An 18114-nucleotide genomic window follows, 5' to 3' on the forward strand; every position below is an offset into this window, starting at 1 on the left:
CATGGGCCAAATCTGGCTCACCACTTGTTTTTGTAAATGAAGTTCTATTGGAACACAGTCACACTTTTTTTGGTATTATTTATGGCTACTTAAAATGGCAGACTTGAGTAGAGGTGGTATGGCTTGCAAAGCCTAAAATATTCACTAATTGGCTATTTAAGAAAAAAGTTTGCCGACCCCTATATAATGCATACAGAAATTTAGTGTTTGCAAAGATCACTGCTTGTGTTATCTCGGTTGAGCAGAGTAAGAGTTAGCTGAGTTATGCAAGGCAATGACTATTAGCTCCATTTCAGAGATGAGAAAACTGAGGTTCAAAGTAGTTGTGACTTAAAGTCACACAGGGCAGATGGAAGAACCTGCATCTGATTCCCAGGCCCCACTCCTTCTCCTGCCCCATGCTCCCTCAGCAGGGTTTTCAGTGTTTCCCATGACAAAGTCAGTGTGCACATTCTCTGGCCCAGTCTCCCTTGGGACGAGTTGGGTTGCATGTGGAAAAAAGCTGGCTATGGCCACAGCAACAGCTGGGCAGCTCAGCACCATGAAAAATGACCAAGATTTGGCCAGCTGAGGAAAGTCTGCTTGCTGGTTGCCACTCTTACTAAACTATGGTCTTCACTAGAAGAAAGACCATGTCTGCTCACTGCTGTATGCTAAAGCCCAGCATGCTACAGATGTTCACAAAGTGTTTACTGAATAAACTGAGCTAATTATAGTCCTGATAATTAGAAAATCCTCATCCTCTCTGACTGGGACATGGTTTCAAAGACTCGCCTTTTCTCCAGGGAGAAATCCCTGCTCTGGCTACTGCCACCACCACCACCACCCATGCAGTTACCCATACACCTGGCAGATGCCCTTTGTTCTTCTCTCCGAATCTAATTACCAAGCTCTTAAGCCCGCCGTCTTCTCCAGGCCTGTGGGGCTGTCTTGCTCAGACACTCATCATCTGCCACCTCCTTCCTGGCTTCCTGCCTCCACGTGGCCTCTGCCTGTCCTGAGCATTCTCTGCACTGCACAGATCTGATCAAATCAGTCCTCTTCTTAACTCTTCATCAGGCCCCCTCTGACGGTGGATGTGAGCCCTCCGTGACTGGGCCCCAGCCTACCTATCCAGCCTCACCTGGCTTCTCCATCCCTCCCCTGACCCAGCTAAACCGAGCTACCTGCGGTTCTGCCCGTGCCTTCCCCCACCGCCAGACCTTTGCACGTGCTGCACTCCCTGCCTGGGGGGCCCTTTCTCACCCAGCCTGCTGGCTGCACTTCTGCTCAGTGTTCCAGATGGAGTTCAAGCATCACTTCTCTGGGAAGCCTTTCCTAAAGCTGCCTGATAGGGGACTCTTGCCTTTGCGTCCATCCTGTGATTACAGCACTTATTATACTGCATTGTATTAAGTGTTGTTTTTCTCTTCCCAGCCAAGAACACTTCTCAGGCAGAAACGGTCTGATCCACCATGTGAGCTCTTCACTCAGCAGGGGGCTGGCCCAAAGCACCACTCAGTATCCAGTGAATCCTTGCAGCTCTCACTTTGCTCACAGCTAGGCTTTCACTGCCAGGTGCTATAGGAGAGGGTGAGCCATTTTTGGCAGCTTTCCTGATCTCAGAGAAGCAGAGCTTCTAGTAGACTCCTGTTACTGTGTTTTTTTTTTCCTACCAGACACTTTTTTCTTTCCAGAACCACTCGTTCCTAACTTCTGGGGCTGTCAACCACAAGGCCCACCCTCTATACCATAGAGGTGGGCAAGAGACTCAACTAAGCAGTTGGAGTGGCCCAACCCCATCCCTGGTGATGGGTTCATGGACGGGCAAGGACCCAGGCAGAGTTGGTGACAGCCCTTCTGGGGGATGGATACGGTTGTGCTGAATGGTTTGTGGGAATGTGCTTTTCTGTTTGTTCTCAGGATGATGTAAACTTCAGGCTGCTGGTGGTCATCTATGAAAGGTATATGGCAGAGTGGGTTCGAGTCTTAGCTCTACCACTTATTGTCTAGATGACCCTGGGCAAGTTGCTTCATCCTTTACATTTACTATTGTCTCATCTGCAAAATGGGAATAACAGTATTTACTTCATGTGGGAATAATGAGTTAATTATGTGAAGTGCTTAGAACAGTGCCTGGTGCAAAGGGAGTGGTCAATAAATATTTGTTGCTATCACTGTATCACTGTGCAGGGAAATCCCATCTGAGAACTAAGGAGAACAAGAGAAAGGCAGAGCTCTGATATCACTGGGGTTCCTGGATCCAGCTCAGCCTGAAGCTTTCCATCTCCTGCACTTCCCAGTTCCACTCACCAATTAGCTTCTTTTTTCGGGAAAGCAAGTTTAAGTTGACTCTCCGTAAGTTATAACCCATAGAGCCCTAACACTGGCGGGTAGCGGGAAAAACAGAGAAGAGTCTGGTGAGCTCTCCTTGAGTTTGCTTTTTAAGTTTGGGCAAGGGTTTCTTCCTTTCCCTTTCCCTTTCCCTTTCCCTTTCCCTTTCCCTTTCCCTTTCCCTTCCTTTCCCCTCCCTCCCTCCCTCCCTCCCTCCCTCCCTCCCTCCCTCCCTCCCTCCCTCCCAGAGGATATTTTTTCATTGCTTTTCAGAGAGTGGAAGGGGGAGGGGGAGGGAGAGAAACATCAATGTGAGAGAGACACATTGATTGTTTGCCTCCTGCATGCACCCTGACCAGGGCTGGGGATAGAGCCTGCAACCAAGATGCATGCCCTTGACAGGAATTGAACCCAGGACCCTTCAGTCTGCAGGTCCAATGCTCTAACCACTGAGCAAACTGGCTAGGGCAAGGGTTTCTTTTCAAGCTTCAGTTTCTCATCTGTCCCATGGGATGGATAATGTCTGTTCTGCTTCCTGCTCGTGGCTGCTGTCAGGATCCATTTGTATAATGTTTGTGCTTCAAAAACCATCAAATGCTAAATAACTCAACAATGATGCCTAACTATATATAAAAGAAGACCCCAACTCTTAGCTTGGCTTTTGCAGGGCCTCCCCCATGTGGCCCCACCACCTTGTTGACCCTCTTTCTTACTTATGCCATCCTCTCCCATGTGTATGTCCTCTGCTGGGCTACACGGGATTTCCCACCATTTTCCAAACTCATCTTTGTGCTTCTGCTCATTTGTTTCCTCCAAATGCAATGATTTTTGGCTCATCTCCATCTAACAAAATTCATCTATCAAAGGTTTGTTCCAATGAGCCTCCTCCAGGAAGCGCTGATCCCTCCCTAAGACTGTCTCCCTCACCCACCCCCGCCACAGGCACAGAGAGTAGCCAGAAGTCTCTTCTGCTTCCTGTGAACTTGTAGCACCCCCTTTATTGGGGTTACTGGTTTGAAGATTTCTTCTATTAGATCTTAACCTCCTGGGGGGTCTTATTTGTGTTTCTCATTGTGCCTTACGGCAGGGATTTAAGGATATAGGGATTCAGAGAATCACAGCTCCAATCAACACGGGCCTAAGGAGATGGGAGAGCAGGCACATCACTTCCTGAACAAGAGACAGAATTTCTCTCTCTGTTAAGCTCCCACCCCTCCTGAGGGTAGGTGTATGGAATTAATAATAAACCCTGCTTTGCTTAGTTACACTGAGCCAATGAGCAAACCTCTATAATGTGGGTGAAACAAGGAAAGGCTGCAGATACCTGGAGAAACTCACCCAAACCAGCAGTTGCTGGAATCACCCAGTCTCCTGGCTTCACCCCAGTCACGTTGCTGCCCACTGCTACTACCTGCCCGACGCCTTCGTTCCCTCCGACTGCAGGCAGCTTGGGAAGGAGGCCATAATTTCCTAAGGGAGGAGAGACAGCAAGGAGGGTCATCCAACAAGGCTTGGCCAGTGAAATCATGGACTTTGGAGTCAGACCTGAGGCTGATCTGGGTTCTCTGCCTTTGACCAGCTGTGTTAATAACCAGCTTCTCTGAGCCTTAGCTTCTTCATCTGTAAAGGGGGACAATACTTTTGTATTCATGGTTATTAGGCAGATTGGCTAAGATAATGTATGAAAGGAGACCAGTATTTTGCAGGCACATCACTGTGGTTGGTTTACTCCTACTGCAATTTTCCTAACGCTGGAAAAGCCTCACACCCAGGGCAGGGAGGCCAGAGGGGCTCACACAGTTTGCAGATGGCACATCTGGAGAACAGCTGCTGCTAATCACAGGAACTTCACACCCACACCTGAGGAGGAATGAAAATGAGGCGGCAGCTAAGCAAAAAGAGCCAATTAACATAAGCCACAGAAACCAAGGTTACCTTGGATCATATTTATGTCAGCTGGATTGATAGGGGCCGCCAACATCTTCACATGGACGTCTGATCCGCCCACAGCCGCTAGCTCCAGGTTCTTCAGTCTAAGCACAGAGCCAAAGAGAGAGGTTAATGTCACCCAGGCTAGATGGGGCATCTTTTGCTCACATCATCTCCCCAGAGTAGGTCAGGCAGCAACATTTTTTGAGCTGCCATTGTGTGCCCAGGAATTTGGGTTCTGTTAGAAAAGAGAAAGGTGCTGTAAGGAATGAGCACAGGATACAGGTTAAATCTGTAATTAACTGCAAGGGGAAAATCCCTAGTGACCTCTCAACCTCACTGCCCACTCTAAGATGGAAAACAGTTAAAAATTCTGTTGGCCCAGATCAGCCTTGTGTTTCCCAAAACTCGCTTATTGATTACCTGGTGTGCTTACTAATATAGGTTCTCAGGCCCCAGCTGACTGCTGAACTGGAATCTCCAGGTAGGAGCACCCCAAGTAGTTCTTAGGGACAGGCACAACTGGAGATCCCTGGGCCGGCTCATTTGTTCTCCACTTTTTCCCCCTCATAATACAATAGGGGAGAGGAGACATTTCCTTTAGTTGCAGAGGGGGTGAGGGAAGTAGAGAGATGGTCTTTGTAGGTCTTTGTAGTCCCTGGGTGACTGTGGTTCATCCCCTGGAGTGATGCTCCTTCTGGATGAGAATCCTGGTCTGTCAGAAAGGATGCAGGACAGAGAGCTGAGCATCTTAGGTATGAAGCTCTGCTATGTGCTGGCTGTGTCACCCCAGGCAAGTTTCTTTCCTGCTCGAGGCCTCTGAATCTCCATTTGTAAAACAGGGGGAGGTGGTGGTCACTTCCAAGAGCATTTCCCATTTCAAGTTTTCGTGACAACTCCCTTTGGTCGCAGTGGGCTCTAGACACTACTGGAACTTTGGTTAAAGGGTAAAACCTGCCAAAGGGCTTTTGAGGAAGGCCTGGTGACAATGTCCATGTGCTACTTTTGTTTTTTACAAAGAGACCTTCCAACCAGAAAACACTGATCAGTGTACTAGACTGGTGGGCCCTTGTGACTTTTATTACCAGACCCCTTTTCCTTCTTCACACCCCTCAGACTTCATGTTTGCACTGCTTTCTCTGCCCAAATGTAATTGTTAAGCAACAATTATCTTCATTTTTACTTACTAAAGGCATGTGTAACTGTCAACCAGAGGCTCTTAGCATTGGGCAATAATGTCACCACACTGAACTGATGTAACTCTACCACTTCCTGTGAAATCCAAAGTTTTAAATTATATCTGAGGCTCCATCTTTGGGTAAAAGTGTCATTTTCAAGAAATGTCTTTAACTAATAGCAATAATGGTGGCAGGTATTTATTACGATGTCCTGTGCTGAGGGCTTTAAATACATGATCTGACTTAAGATGTAACACTCCTGTGAGGAAAGTATTAATATTTCCCTTCTTTATATATAGATGTTATCCTCACTTGAGGATATGTTTTGTTGATTTGAGAGAGAGAAACACTGGTGTGAGAAACAGCAACTGGTTGCCTCCCATACGAACCCTGACCCGGGACTGAATGCACATTTTGGTGTCGGGGACAACACACCAACCACCTGAACCACCCGGGGGCGAGGGCACTATTTCCATTCCATCCAGTAGGAAGTGGAGGCTCCCAGAGATTATGAAACGTACACCGGGTAAGATAACTGGTCCTTGGCAAGGTTTCTCCTTCAAAGTCAGCGCTCTTGTTGCCTTCCTCTGTATCAGCACCCTGAATTTAGTCTGGGAACCCCCCTGACTGCCTACAAGGACCTCTGGGGACCTGGGGATCCCAATCTGGGAATCCTTGTACCAGATTATGACCAAAGTAAGGGAGGCTATGCCTCCTCATGATTGAGAAACAGCTATAAAAACCGAAATAGAAATAGTCTCCACAGAAAGTGGTTAACTAGGAAGAAGTTGGTGACCGGAGAGTAAGAAAGGGATTCTTTCCCCCTTTTTAGGTAAATATTAAGGAATGCATGTACTTATATACAGCTGCAGGAGGGGGAGTCCTTGTACTGGTAATAATAATAACTACTGTCTGAGTGCTTACCAGTGAGTCACTCTGCTAAGTGCTTTCCATGCCAGCTTTCTACTATTATTCTGATTTTATATCTGAGGAACAAAGGCACAAAAGAGATAAATAACTTGCTCAAGGCCACCAAAAGTACTAAGTGGCTGATCTGCCTTGAACCTGGTAGTCTGATGCTAGAGAAGCCAGATGGTTAGTGGCTTACCCCCAACCAAGCAGAGGGTGGAAAGGTGAGCACCAGCCAGAGTGGTGTGTGGGCTCGATCCTCACTGGACCGGCCTGGGAGGCGGAAGGGTCAGCAGCTCCCAGCCTCCCCAGCAGGCTACGCCGGGAGGCATCTGCGGGACAGCGATGTTTCTCTGTGAACGCACGTATAAGTCTGCATTGCAAAGAAAAACCCTGCCCAGAGCACACGGACTGTGGACGAGTGGCCCCTTTGAGTTAACTTACTGCTTCTATCTTGCATTTTGACAGATAATCAGTTTTTCCGTAAGCCAACAAAGTCCATGCACTCAGGCTACTTAAAGACATTTTTTTCCTGCATTTTCTATATGCTCTTTCCTCAGCCTGGAATTTCTTTTCCACAGCTTGTCCACAAAATGAAAAATTCAATTCACCCTTTAACACCCAACTCAAATTTTATATCCCGAGACATCTTTTGACCCTCTTCTTGGCCCTGAAAAAAAATCACATGCTCCACCCTGCGTGCTCCCATTCACAGTGGTCACACCATGAGACCACCTTATCCGAGTTCATTGCTTTTTAGTTTATGAAATCTTTGCATACATTTTTTTCAATTGATCACGAGGTATAAGTTCACATTCCTTTTCCAAAACTCTTGGGGTGAGCTGTATGTACTCGAGAGTTCCGAACCATGTATTATCTACACCCCACGTGGGGGCTGGGGCAGCATCCTCTGACCAGACATTGTTATGCAGCATAATGTATGAATCATCACACTAAGTGGAATGACTAATGACCATATAAAAACTTCAAGTTAGAGACCACGTTTGCCCTCAAAAGAGTTATGAAGACAAAAACAAATAAAAAAACCCAAGGGTCAGTTTTCAGAGCTTTTTGGATTTTGGAGTTGCACATATGAAATTGGAATTGGATCCAGGTCTTTCAGACTCAGACCCGTGCTCTTTTTATTGACCTAGTTTTATAGTTAGAATGTCTGTGTGTTGTCTCCCTATCAGATTGTGAGCTCATGAAGGGCAGAGAACTTTCAGTCTTAGCACAGTGCCTTCGACCAAAACATTGCTCAATGCTTTCTAAAGAAATGATCCAAGTTTCTTTTCTAGAGGGAAAAGGTGCCATTAAAGTGTCAGTCATCTGGAGAACCAGAGGAGAGGCTCAAACTACAGGGACTGAGTTCTTGAGGCTTGTATTTGCTCTTCCTGGTTTTGTGCTGTTTAGGAAAACATGCTTGAAGGATGGGTGCAAATAAATAATGGAGATGATCCTGAAGAGAGTCCGTTCTAAGCAAAAAGTCATGGCTCTTTTCTTTACAGGAAAGTTCAGCTCGGATTTGCAATAAAATTGTACTTCTTAAAATCTAGTGACTACGGTCAAGATGAGAATACAGATAGACCTCAGTTCATAGGTGCAGGGTAGAGTATGGATTTGGATTGAAATACATAGTCCTGAGTTTGAATCTTGCCTTTGTCAGTTACCAGCTACATAAACCTCAAAATACTTGTCTGTGAAATGGGGAGAACACTAGAACCTCACTCACAGGATTAAATGAGCTAATGTACATAAAGCATTTGCTAGAGTACCTGGTACACAGTAGATGCTGAAGAAATGGCAATTGCTATCAGTTCAAGGAAGCCTTTGAAATAATTAGCTGACTATATCTCTGTGAGGAATCATTAAATCACTGAAAGAAGACAAATTTTTTTGAAAACTCAAGTATATTTAATTCAATAGATATTTACTGACAGTCCTACTAAGTGTAAGGTGGTACCAAGGGATTTAAAGATGAAAAAAGTAAAATCTGCCCAGGAGCTTGTGAGGACTCACACGGGAGAAGTGCTATCTCAGAGGCAGGCTTGAGAATTTAACTGGCTGGAGGAAGAAAAGTGAGCAAAGGTGCTTCAGAAGAAGTGATACCTTAGTTGGGGCTTGAAGGATAAACAGGAGTTTACTGGCTGAAGTGAGAGAGGAAGGAAGGCTTTCCTGCCAGAGGGAATGGCAAAGAATTCGACCTGAGAGTAGGCCAGGCAACATGTGCAGTCTGGGTAGGAGCTGTGGGAATGGGCAGGACTGGACATCCTAGAATCTCTTAAATAAGAAGTGGCAGTGATTCATTTGGTGACCAACTCCGAGTGGGGGGAGTGGGAAGTCTTTGATGGCTCCTGGGCTTCTGGCTTGGGTAACTGGATGGTAACATAGGGAGGAAGGAAGGATGGTTTGGAGTGGGGAGGAAGCTTGAAGCGGGTGGCCAGCAGTAAGGTACAGTATGGAGCAGGGGGTGCTCTGGGCTAGACATACAGAGAGGAGTCAGCTGTGTGCAGGTAGTAAAATATATTTACGGTAGTAGGTAAACATATTTTGGGCGATGACTGGACAATTAAGTGACAACTAATGTTGACAGTTAACAAAGCTTCAGGTATTGTGCTTAACATTTTATATACCCGATGCTGTTTAGTTCTCAAAACACCTATCTGGAGGATGCTATCAACCTAATTTACAAACAGGAAACTGAAGCTCAGAGAAGTAACTTGCCCAAGGTTAAATTGTTAGTAAGTGGCATGACTTGATCTGAAGCTTGATTCCAAAGCTCAGACTGTTGACCACTAAGCCGGCATCCCTCCACTGTGGTTGTGGATGGAATTCTTGTCCCTAGAGATATTAGGTATTCTCTGGGGTCCAATACGTTTGGGAAATGCTGCCGACTAAACTCCCTTTGTAACATTCAGACTGCACATTAGAGTCATAAAGGCTCTGAGAAGTCCTCCAGGAAAGAAACCCATGTGGTTTTGTGCATTCAGAGCTCCCAGACTTAACTCAGCTGGGAACACTATTTCCACAGCACACCAAATAACTGCCTGCCCCCAGACAGCAGTTTGAGAAGTGCTGTACCGGGCTACAACCCACTCCCCATTCTCTTCTCTGTCTTCTGGGCAGCCTAGCTGCTCTGCGCCAGGTGAAATGCACAGGAATGGGAAGGAAGGAGAGTGTGATGGGGACAAAGATCTGAGAGACGGAAAGTTGAAACTGCAAACACAGGTGGGTGAGGGCGGCAGGCAGGCCCGACATGCCGCTCGCCTGGGGGAAGGTGTTGGTCTAGCTGCCTCGCACCCGGAGACCAGCCCCAGCCTGCCCGGTGGAATGCCATCGATATCACAGACACTGCTGTTCCTGCAGAGTTCTAACAGCGTTGTCAAGGATACCATTCTGACGAGACAGGAAGGAAACCGGAGCGAGTCTGAATTCCAGGAGTTGGACCTCTGGTGTAATGATAGTAATTTCTTCCTTGTTTTTTTTTTTAACTTGCCAAAGGAACTGGTGGCTGTGCTGTGGAGTGCAAATGAGACACCCAAACACAGCCTGGCTAGATCTCAAGCCACCTCCCCTGGACGTGCAGGGCCTTCCCCTGTGAGTGTAATGGCGCCATGCAACTCTGCGGGATGTCACTGTCTCCACTCAACAGATCCCAGGCCGGATAAGGTCACAATGGCTCCTTTGAGGCTGCGGCTGTACACCTGTGATGCCATATGAACTACAAGGGAGACAAAAGCAGGCAGAAGAAAGAGCCTTTTGAGAGGGGAAAAAGAGGCCAGTGCTCTGGGGACCAGCTCAGCTATATTTGCTGTTGTAAGGCGGGCACTAGCCAGCGCTGCTAAGATAGCTTTCCAGCCTTCTGCATTTAATTAGCAACCATTTGTACTTATCTTGCATCTTCCACTCAGTCATCTCAAACTGGTCAATATCATTTTGAGCAGAAAGAACAGGCAGGGAGAGAGTCATGGAACACAGAGACTTTCTCATTGATCATTAGAGAGAGCCAAGAATGTGCGTCCCATCACAGGGCACCCTGGGTGAAGGTAACCAACACCCCATGTGGCTCTCCCCATTCTGTCACAAACAAGCCTCCTTCTGTGACTTGGTGAAATGCCTGGTGTGCTGGGTACATTGTTCTGAGATTTGATTAATAATAAGCAGAGCACAATTGGGAAATCATGGAGGAATGAAGTTCTTCAGCTCACAGCCTTTAACAGCTCACCCCCCAGGAGGGGATGTTGTGGCCTCGATTGGCAGGGTTCTAAAGGAGTCCTCAGCCCTTGGGGAAAGCTCCGTTCCCGGAACAAAGCTCATTCGCTCCCAGTGCTTGGTGTACCTGCTTGCCTCCCTGTGTGTCTCCTGGCTTCCCTGTCTCAAAGTAATCTTGCCCTCCTCCCATCCAGGACTTTCTGCACAATCATTTTGAATAGAAGGGAATCAGAGACTTAGGGCAACTTCTGGAAATTTCTACCCAGGTTGGTAAAGAAACCCTTTCCCTTCCTTCTCAATCCCCTACTTTCCCTCAATTAAGATTACCAGAAAGCTTGCAAGCCCCCTAATATTCTACCTCTGCTGACATCAGGACACTTGCCTGCAGGGAGTTGCAGAGTCTCAGTTGCTTAGTTTGCTGAGGCCTAACTCTCCTCGTGGCTCCAGAGAGCAAGACTAAGCCACAGCAGGAGGCAGTCACTGCCTGCAGCTACTTTGCTCTTTGTGACAAGTATAGAGGTGATCATGCAGCCCCTGCCTGGCGGGCTGCTGATTATGTAACTAACCAAGGGTAAAGGGGGCCCTTGGTGAAATCTTGTGTCCAGGACCCCAGTTTTCTAGCCACAGCATTGCTCCCTGGAGGTTGCTAGAATAACAACCTCCTGGCAAGCAGACAGTCCAATGCTTGCTTCAGTTTCATAGAATTGTCGGAGCTGTACAATTGTTGGATCAAAGAGGATTCATGTCTCCTAACAATTTCTGTGGCTGCAGAACTAGGTTGAAAAGGATGTTGAGGCCTCGTCTTGTCTTGGCAGGAAAAAGTATTGTTTGGGAAGAGTGGGGTAAAGAAGTGTGTAGGTTTTGAGGTATACAGAAAAGGGAGCTGTGAACATTTGTCACTGGCATGGAAGATAGGGGTGTGGGGACATCATGAACGCTTGTATTTACTACGGCTGACCTTGGTCAACCCCTTTATCAAAGAATAACTGAATAAAAGGAGACTAAAGTGATTTCCTCACTGTAATAATGAGTGGCAGAGTTGGGACTAGAACCCCGGCCAGTCCCAGTGACACATCCTGAACCACAGACTAACCTTGTGTCATCTTTGCTTTTCCTTCTCTAAAACGAGGACCCTACTACCCTATCCAGGGTGGGAAAGGCCTGGAACTGCATCAGAGCTGCTGGAGCTACTAGGAGAGGGCCAGCCAATCAGAGTAACTTGGAGTTGCACTGGGTGGCAGCATTGCTCCCAGGCACTCTGGACACGGGGGAAACCCTTCTATTGTGCAGATCCTCAGAGTTGCACCTGCTAAGTTTCACCCTCAGAGGCAAGAGTAAGGAAATGGGGGTAGAAGGGCTTGGCCCTAAACCCCACAGCCTAGTGTGAAGTCCAGAGGGAAGGTAAATGTTCGAGTGTCACAGGATGTGGAATCTGCTTGAGTTAGAATCCTGTGAGCTCAGGCTAGTCCCCTCGGAGCCTGTTTCACCAGATGCCTCCCTCAAAAGATTACAGATAGGCACTTTCTAAATATTGGTTAATCAGACACACCACATGCAGGATCCTCTACTGGGAACATTTCTACATTTTTTTCTCCTGGACTAGAATGTGAGCTCCCTGAGGGCAAAGACCACAGATTATTTGTCTCTGCATTCCCAGTGCCCAGCATTTACTAGGCCCTCAAAGAATAAATGCCAGCCAACTTAATGAGTTGTTTCCCCTCCTTCATTCATGACCACAATAAAGAGCTCCAGGAGACAAGACAATAACAAACAAAATCCCAGTTTTCAACAGAGTGCCAAACCAAAATGCTAATTTTTTTCAAAGTACTATAATTCTGTTTTAAAAAATCATGTCACCAGGATAGAGTTTGGGTTTTAAACACTGAAATCAACTGTAAAAAGAAGAAATTCCCTGAGAGTAAACAGTACCCTACAGTGAGAACTCACTACCTACACAGCCTGGCTGCCCACCACCTGCTCCCCCAAATTCCATCTTGGCTAACAGAGTGGGTATGTGTCCAAGGTTCCACAGCTTTGTTTCAATTTATACTAGCAGCAGGCAGGTGAGAAAGCCGTGAAGACCAGGATCCGGAAAAAGGAGACAGAAAATAGCATTCTTACCATCTTCCCCAGGGTGGGGCTGTCCTTCCTATGAAGAGTTGAGACTTGGGGCCACCTGAATGACCTATAATCTCATCTTCTCTTCTGACCTATCTTATTCCCAATTTTATCTTCCATCTTATTCTCAAAAAGTGTTTGGGATGATTGTCATTGTTTCTTCAGGTCTATATCTAGGTCAAGGACTCCCCCCCCCCTCCTTTTTTTAAATCCTCACCTGAGGATATTTTTTCCATTAATTTTTTTTAGAGAGAGTGGAGGGGAGGGGAAGGGGGGAGAGAGAGAGAAAGAGAGAGAAACATGGATGTGAGAGAGACACATTGACTGGTTGCCTCCTACATGTGCCCGACCGGGGCTGGGGATCAGGCCTGCAACCCAGGTACCTGCCCTTGACTGGGAATCAAACCCGAGACCCTTTGGTCTGCAGGCCGATGCTCTAACCACTGAGCGAAACTGGCCAGGGCTGTCAAGGACTTTCATTTTTTTAAATATATATATATATATATATATATATATATATATATTTTTTTTATTGATTTCAGAGAGAGGAAGGGAGAGGGAGAGATAGAAACATCAATGATGAGAGAGCCATTGATTAGCTGCAGCCCACAACCCGGGCATGTGCCCTGACTGGGAATGGAACCCCAATCTCCTGGATCCTAGGTCGACGCTCAACCGCTGAGCCACACCGGCTGGGCTCAAGGACTTTTAATGAAGTGACATCCTAGTTGTATGATCTTGGACAAATGACTTTCAAGTTTCTTGCTCTCAGGTACCTTGTCTGTAAAATGGGGATAACAATGACCAAACTGGGGTATTGTGTTTTAAATTCCAGAATATATCTGGAGAACTTAGCCCAATGCCTGTCACACAGTAGGTATAGAATGAATTAGAGCAGTTTTTACCATAAGACCCAGAGAATGCAAAATTCTGAAAGGGGACTCTCAGGAACCAAAGGAAAGAGAAGGACATCAGAGTATCTGGGAACTATCTGATAGAGCAGCAATTTTCAACCTTTTTCATCTCATGGAACACATAAATGAGTTACTAAAATCCTGCAGCGCACCAAAAAGTTTATTTTCTGTCCACCTGACAAAAAAATAGGTATAATTTTGACTCATTCACACTGGATGGCCATTATTATGTTGGCTGTTGTCATTTTTAAAATTTAACAATCTAAAGGAAAAGAAGTCAGTGCCGCTTACTCAATAGTCAGGTATTGCATGTTTTAAAAATTCTTGCGGCACACAGGTTGAAAATCACTGTGATGGAGAATCCAGAACTCTGCACAAGGGTAATGGCCATGGGGATCTCTGAAATTTCTAGAATGTTTGTCACTCTCCCATGCTGTCATTTTCTCCTGCACATTCTGTTTTTATCTTCATCCAAGGATATATATTTTTAATTGATTTTAGAGAAAGGAAGGGAGAGAGGGGAGAAGAGAAAAACATTGATCTGCTGCCTCCCATATGTGCCTTCACCGGGGATCAAACCCACAACCTAGGTATGTGCCCTGACTAGTAATCAACCTACAACCTTTTTGATGTACAGGACGATGCTCCAACCAACTGAGCCACTCCGCTAGGCTCTCCTGCACATTCTTACTTCATTTAGATCAGCAGTTCAATCCTTTAAATGAAAAAGGCCCAAGTATACAGGAGAGTCCACTTGTGGGAGGAAGAGAAACTCTAAAATATCAGGGAAAGACTTAGTAGAGGAGGGAGGAGCTTAGTTTGGGGGCACCAGAATTGAAGAGAAGATTCAGAATGTTGACATGAGACCAGGAGCTCCCTGGATGTCTCATTCTGAGAAATTCCATAACCCCTCAGACCTGGGCAGACTGTTCCTTATGCCCTGCCTGCTGCTCCCAGAGCTCTGGCCCACAGTGCCAGCATCATAAACCACACTAGTTTGGGAAACGCTCTGCTTGGACTCTTGAGAAGTTCCATGACCCTACCTTGTGTAACCTGACCCACATACCCAGTTATTAGGATATTTAAAGGACACCTGATTCTTTCTGCGACAGTGCGGTTACCCGAAACCTCCTAAGACATGACTACAAAAGAGAATCCCAGCCTCTGGCCTCAGTCCATACACGAACAAGTCAAGCTGCCTGAATCTGGGTCAGAAGGGAAAGCTGCCATTCGGAGGCAGAGCGAAAATTGCCTGCCTGCCTGGCAGTCTATATTCACAGGGCAATGGTTCTCAAGCCTGGCCTGGGTATCAGAGTCACTTGGAGAGCTTTAAAAAGCAGATTTCAGGGTCACCCTAGACTTACTAATTACTTCAGGGGTGATGCCTGGGAATATGTAGTTTCTAAAAGTGTCATAGGTGACTGTAATGTAAAGCGAAGGTTGGATACAATGCTTCATGGAAGTATCATGTTTTGAACTTCTGGGAAATTACTAGGGTTCCATACAAGGAGACAAGACAGTTGTCTTTTTTCCCAGTGAGTCTGTTCCAGCTTCCCTGGCTCTCCAAGAGGAGGTGATCGATCAGGAGGCAACTGCACTCAACTTCCTTTCCTCAGGGTCCCTAACCATTGGGAGATGCCGTCCTCATCACCACACAACTCAATAAACGGTGCACTTCTTACTGAAATCAGATACAGATTTAATAACATTTTTGGAGCACCTGTTTTGTGGCAGGCCCTGCACCAGACACATAAATCTCAAGCCTGTGAGAGGGGCACGGCATTGTTCCTGTTTGGGGTGCATTCCTGGAAAAGGAGTGTTCATCAGAGCTTTACCAGCCCATTCCAGCACAGTCCTCACGGTAATTTATCACTTATGATCAACATACAATTTGAGGTTTGTTGGTGATTTATTACTTGAGAGCAACATACAATTTGGGGTTTATTGACTGAAGAGTCTTCTCAAAATTCTTTTGGTCTCAACATTCTAACAGTGGATGTGGCTAGGCTGAGTGAATGACCTTGAATTTATGAGGCTTATCCCCTCGGGCTGTCAAAACACCCATCTTGTCTTTTTATTTATTTTTAAGTAAAAATTCAGAATGCTTCACGAATTTGTGTGCCATTCTTGTGCAGAGACCACGCTAATCTCTGTATTGTTCCAATTTTAGTATATGTGCTGCCGAAGCCAGCACTCTAGCCTCTGTTTTAATCATGAAAATAATTCCATTTGCCCAGTCTCTGGAAAACAATAAAATCGTTTGCTGGGAATCAAAGAGTTGTAAACAAGGACTGCAGGAGAGTATGTAGATAATTTTTGGTGAAAAGCATTAGATTGATCTCAGCTATGATTGTATTGTCTCCATTTTTAAAGATGATGAGACTAAGGCTCAGAGAAGCTCGGTAACTTGTCAAACACACAGAGAGCACAGGAAGAGCAAGGATTTGATCCCTGGTCTTTTGATTTCCAGATCAGTGCTTTCACCTTAGCTCCATTACAGTGACCCCACTAGCCCTTTTGAATAGCTATACAGGAGATATTTCAGGTTCTGTTCCAGCACGCAACAAAGTGAGCATAGCAATAAAGCGAGTCGTAATCTTATTGCTGGTATAGGGTCTTGCCTTCAATTTGCAAAACACTCAACATCTATAAAGTGCAATAGAGCAAAGCACAATAAAACGAGGTATACTTGTAGTTACTTATGTGCAGATTTATAACAGCTGACAATTCACATACTGTTTTTATCAGCCATATGCAAAAATCACTGATTAAGATTGAACAGAATTTTAGGAGGACATAATTATAAAAGTAATGAGGGCTCAGAGGGGCTGAGTGACTTGTCCACGATCAAAAAGGTCTTGTAATGGCTCCGAAATAGGAGCACCTTGTAACTAAAGGCATATATGCTGCACAGTGGAGAGGAAATCACACGAGAATAGGAGTCAGAAGCCATGGATTCCCGACCCTGTTTCAGTCTTTATTAGTATAGCACTTTGGACAAGTCCCTTGTCCTTTGTAAAATGGAAACAATGATCTCTGACCTACTTTACTGAGAAGTGAAGATCCAAATGGATGTAAAAGTATTCTGAAAATCCCCTCCAAAAAATAATAGAAGGTAAGAGCTCGGGTAGATCAGTCAGACCTGGATTCAAATTCCGACTCTGCCACTTGCTGGCTGTGTGACTTTGAGCAAGTGATTTTACCTCTCTTGTGCCTCAGTTTCTCATCTGAAAAATGGGACTACCTCAAGTACCTAACCCAAAGGTCGTGACGACCAAACGAGAGCATCCATTTACACAAGGATTGCCTGACACACAGTACTCGATCGATGTCAGCCACTACACCCGTGATAATGGTTCCTCTTGGGTGGTCAACTTCCTCAAATCACAGACTTCCTGAGTGACCAAACGTACCCTGGGCTTCAGTTTCGGTCTCATTCTCTGCCTTCTGCCTCGGACCCCGTCTCTTCCTTCCCAGTCCCCCCTTCTCCACAGCCCGTCTTAAAACCCTGCAAGAACCCCAGTCCCCTTGCCCCGTTTCGGCGCTGTCTCTTACTCGACGACCTTGGCCGGGTGCCCGTGGTGCCCATAGACCAGCGCCCGGACCCGCGAGGGCTCGGCAGATGCGGAGTAGGAGGCCGCGGCAGGCCGGCGGCCGCGGGAGGCAGCGAGCAGCCTCCGCCGCAGCGGGACCGCGGCTCGCGCCGCCCGGAGCGCGCCGCACACCCACATGCTCGCCGCTGGGAACTCGGAGTCGGACGCCCGGGTGCGTCATCTTCCCGCGCCTGCGCGCCGACTCCCCGCCTCGTGACCACGCCCCTTGCTCCTTTAAAGGGCCGCCCCCTTCCTCCCGCGCCGGCGCGGTGGCGCCTGGGGAGACGGCGCTCGGAGGCCCGGACGCGCGGCGAGGGGACCTGCGGGAGCCGCGGAGATGTCGAGCCTGCCAAAGTTGAGCTCCCAACGAGGAGCGTCTGAGCCTGGCCTAAAGCTAAGCCTGCAGTTTGCGACCTGCTGTTTGATTTTGGGGAAGACATTTCCCCTGCCCTGGTCTCAGTTTCTCCTTTCCCCCACCACATGCTGAGTGCTCGCTGTGCCCGGCCGGTTAAGACGTTATCTCATTGAATCCCCGCTTTTGTTCTAATAGCATAGGGAGGCAAAGCTGACTTCTCGACACTAAGCATAGTACGTGTAAGCTGCTGTGGAGACGGAGAGTACTGGGTTTGGAGTTAGAAGATTTGGGTTCAAATCCCGGCCCTGCCGCTTCCTTGCTTGGCCACCGTGTGCCAGCGACGGGAACGCGGCGTCTGTTTTCTCATCGGTACAAGGGGGAGAATAGACCTCCTTCTAGATGGTTGTGAGGATTGGATGAAACAATAGGATAATGTTATCGTGGACGGGAGAGCACCTTGTCAAATGCTAAGTGTGTTCAGATATGAGGGAGGGATCACAAGGAAGAGGCCCCCCTCTAAAAATGTTCGGTGTAGAAGGATTAAGTGGGACAATCGAAGCACTTTGTAAAAAGATGTAGCCCAGTAAAGACAC

General features: G+C 46.8%; 1 protein-coding gene and 1 non-coding gene across 2 annotated transcripts in view; both read right to left on the reverse strand.

Moving 5' to 3' along the window:
• Positions 1–17304, reverse strand: part of MECR (mitochondrial trans-2-enoyl-CoA reductase) — a 28351-nt gene extending 11047 nt beyond the window's left edge. Inside the window, exons 1-3 of the mRNA XM_016217116.2 lie at positions 17129–17304; positions 4249–4346; positions 3652–3783 (exon numbers count right to left, since the gene is read on the reverse strand). Coding sequence (XP_016072602.2) covers positions 3652–3783; positions 4249–4346; positions 17129–17304 — 406 coding nt within the window. The remainder of the gene's footprint in view (positions 1–3651; positions 3784–4248; positions 4347–17128) is intronic.
• Positions 15664–15767, reverse strand: LOC148092372 (U6 spliceosomal RNA). Its single transcript, XR_015715130.1, has one exon. It is a non-coding gene; the product is annotated as a U6 spliceosomal RNA (small nuclear RNA).
• Positions 17305–18114: the final 810 nt, after the last annotated feature.

The sequence above is a fragment of the Miniopterus natalensis genome, chromosome 9, assembly GCF_054644295.1.
Source record: "Miniopterus natalensis isolate mMinNat1 chromosome 9, mMinNat1.hap1, whole genome shotgun sequence".
In the NCBI taxonomy this organism is placed as follows: Eukaryota; Metazoa; Chordata; class Mammalia; order Chiroptera; family Miniopteridae; genus Miniopterus; species Miniopterus natalensis.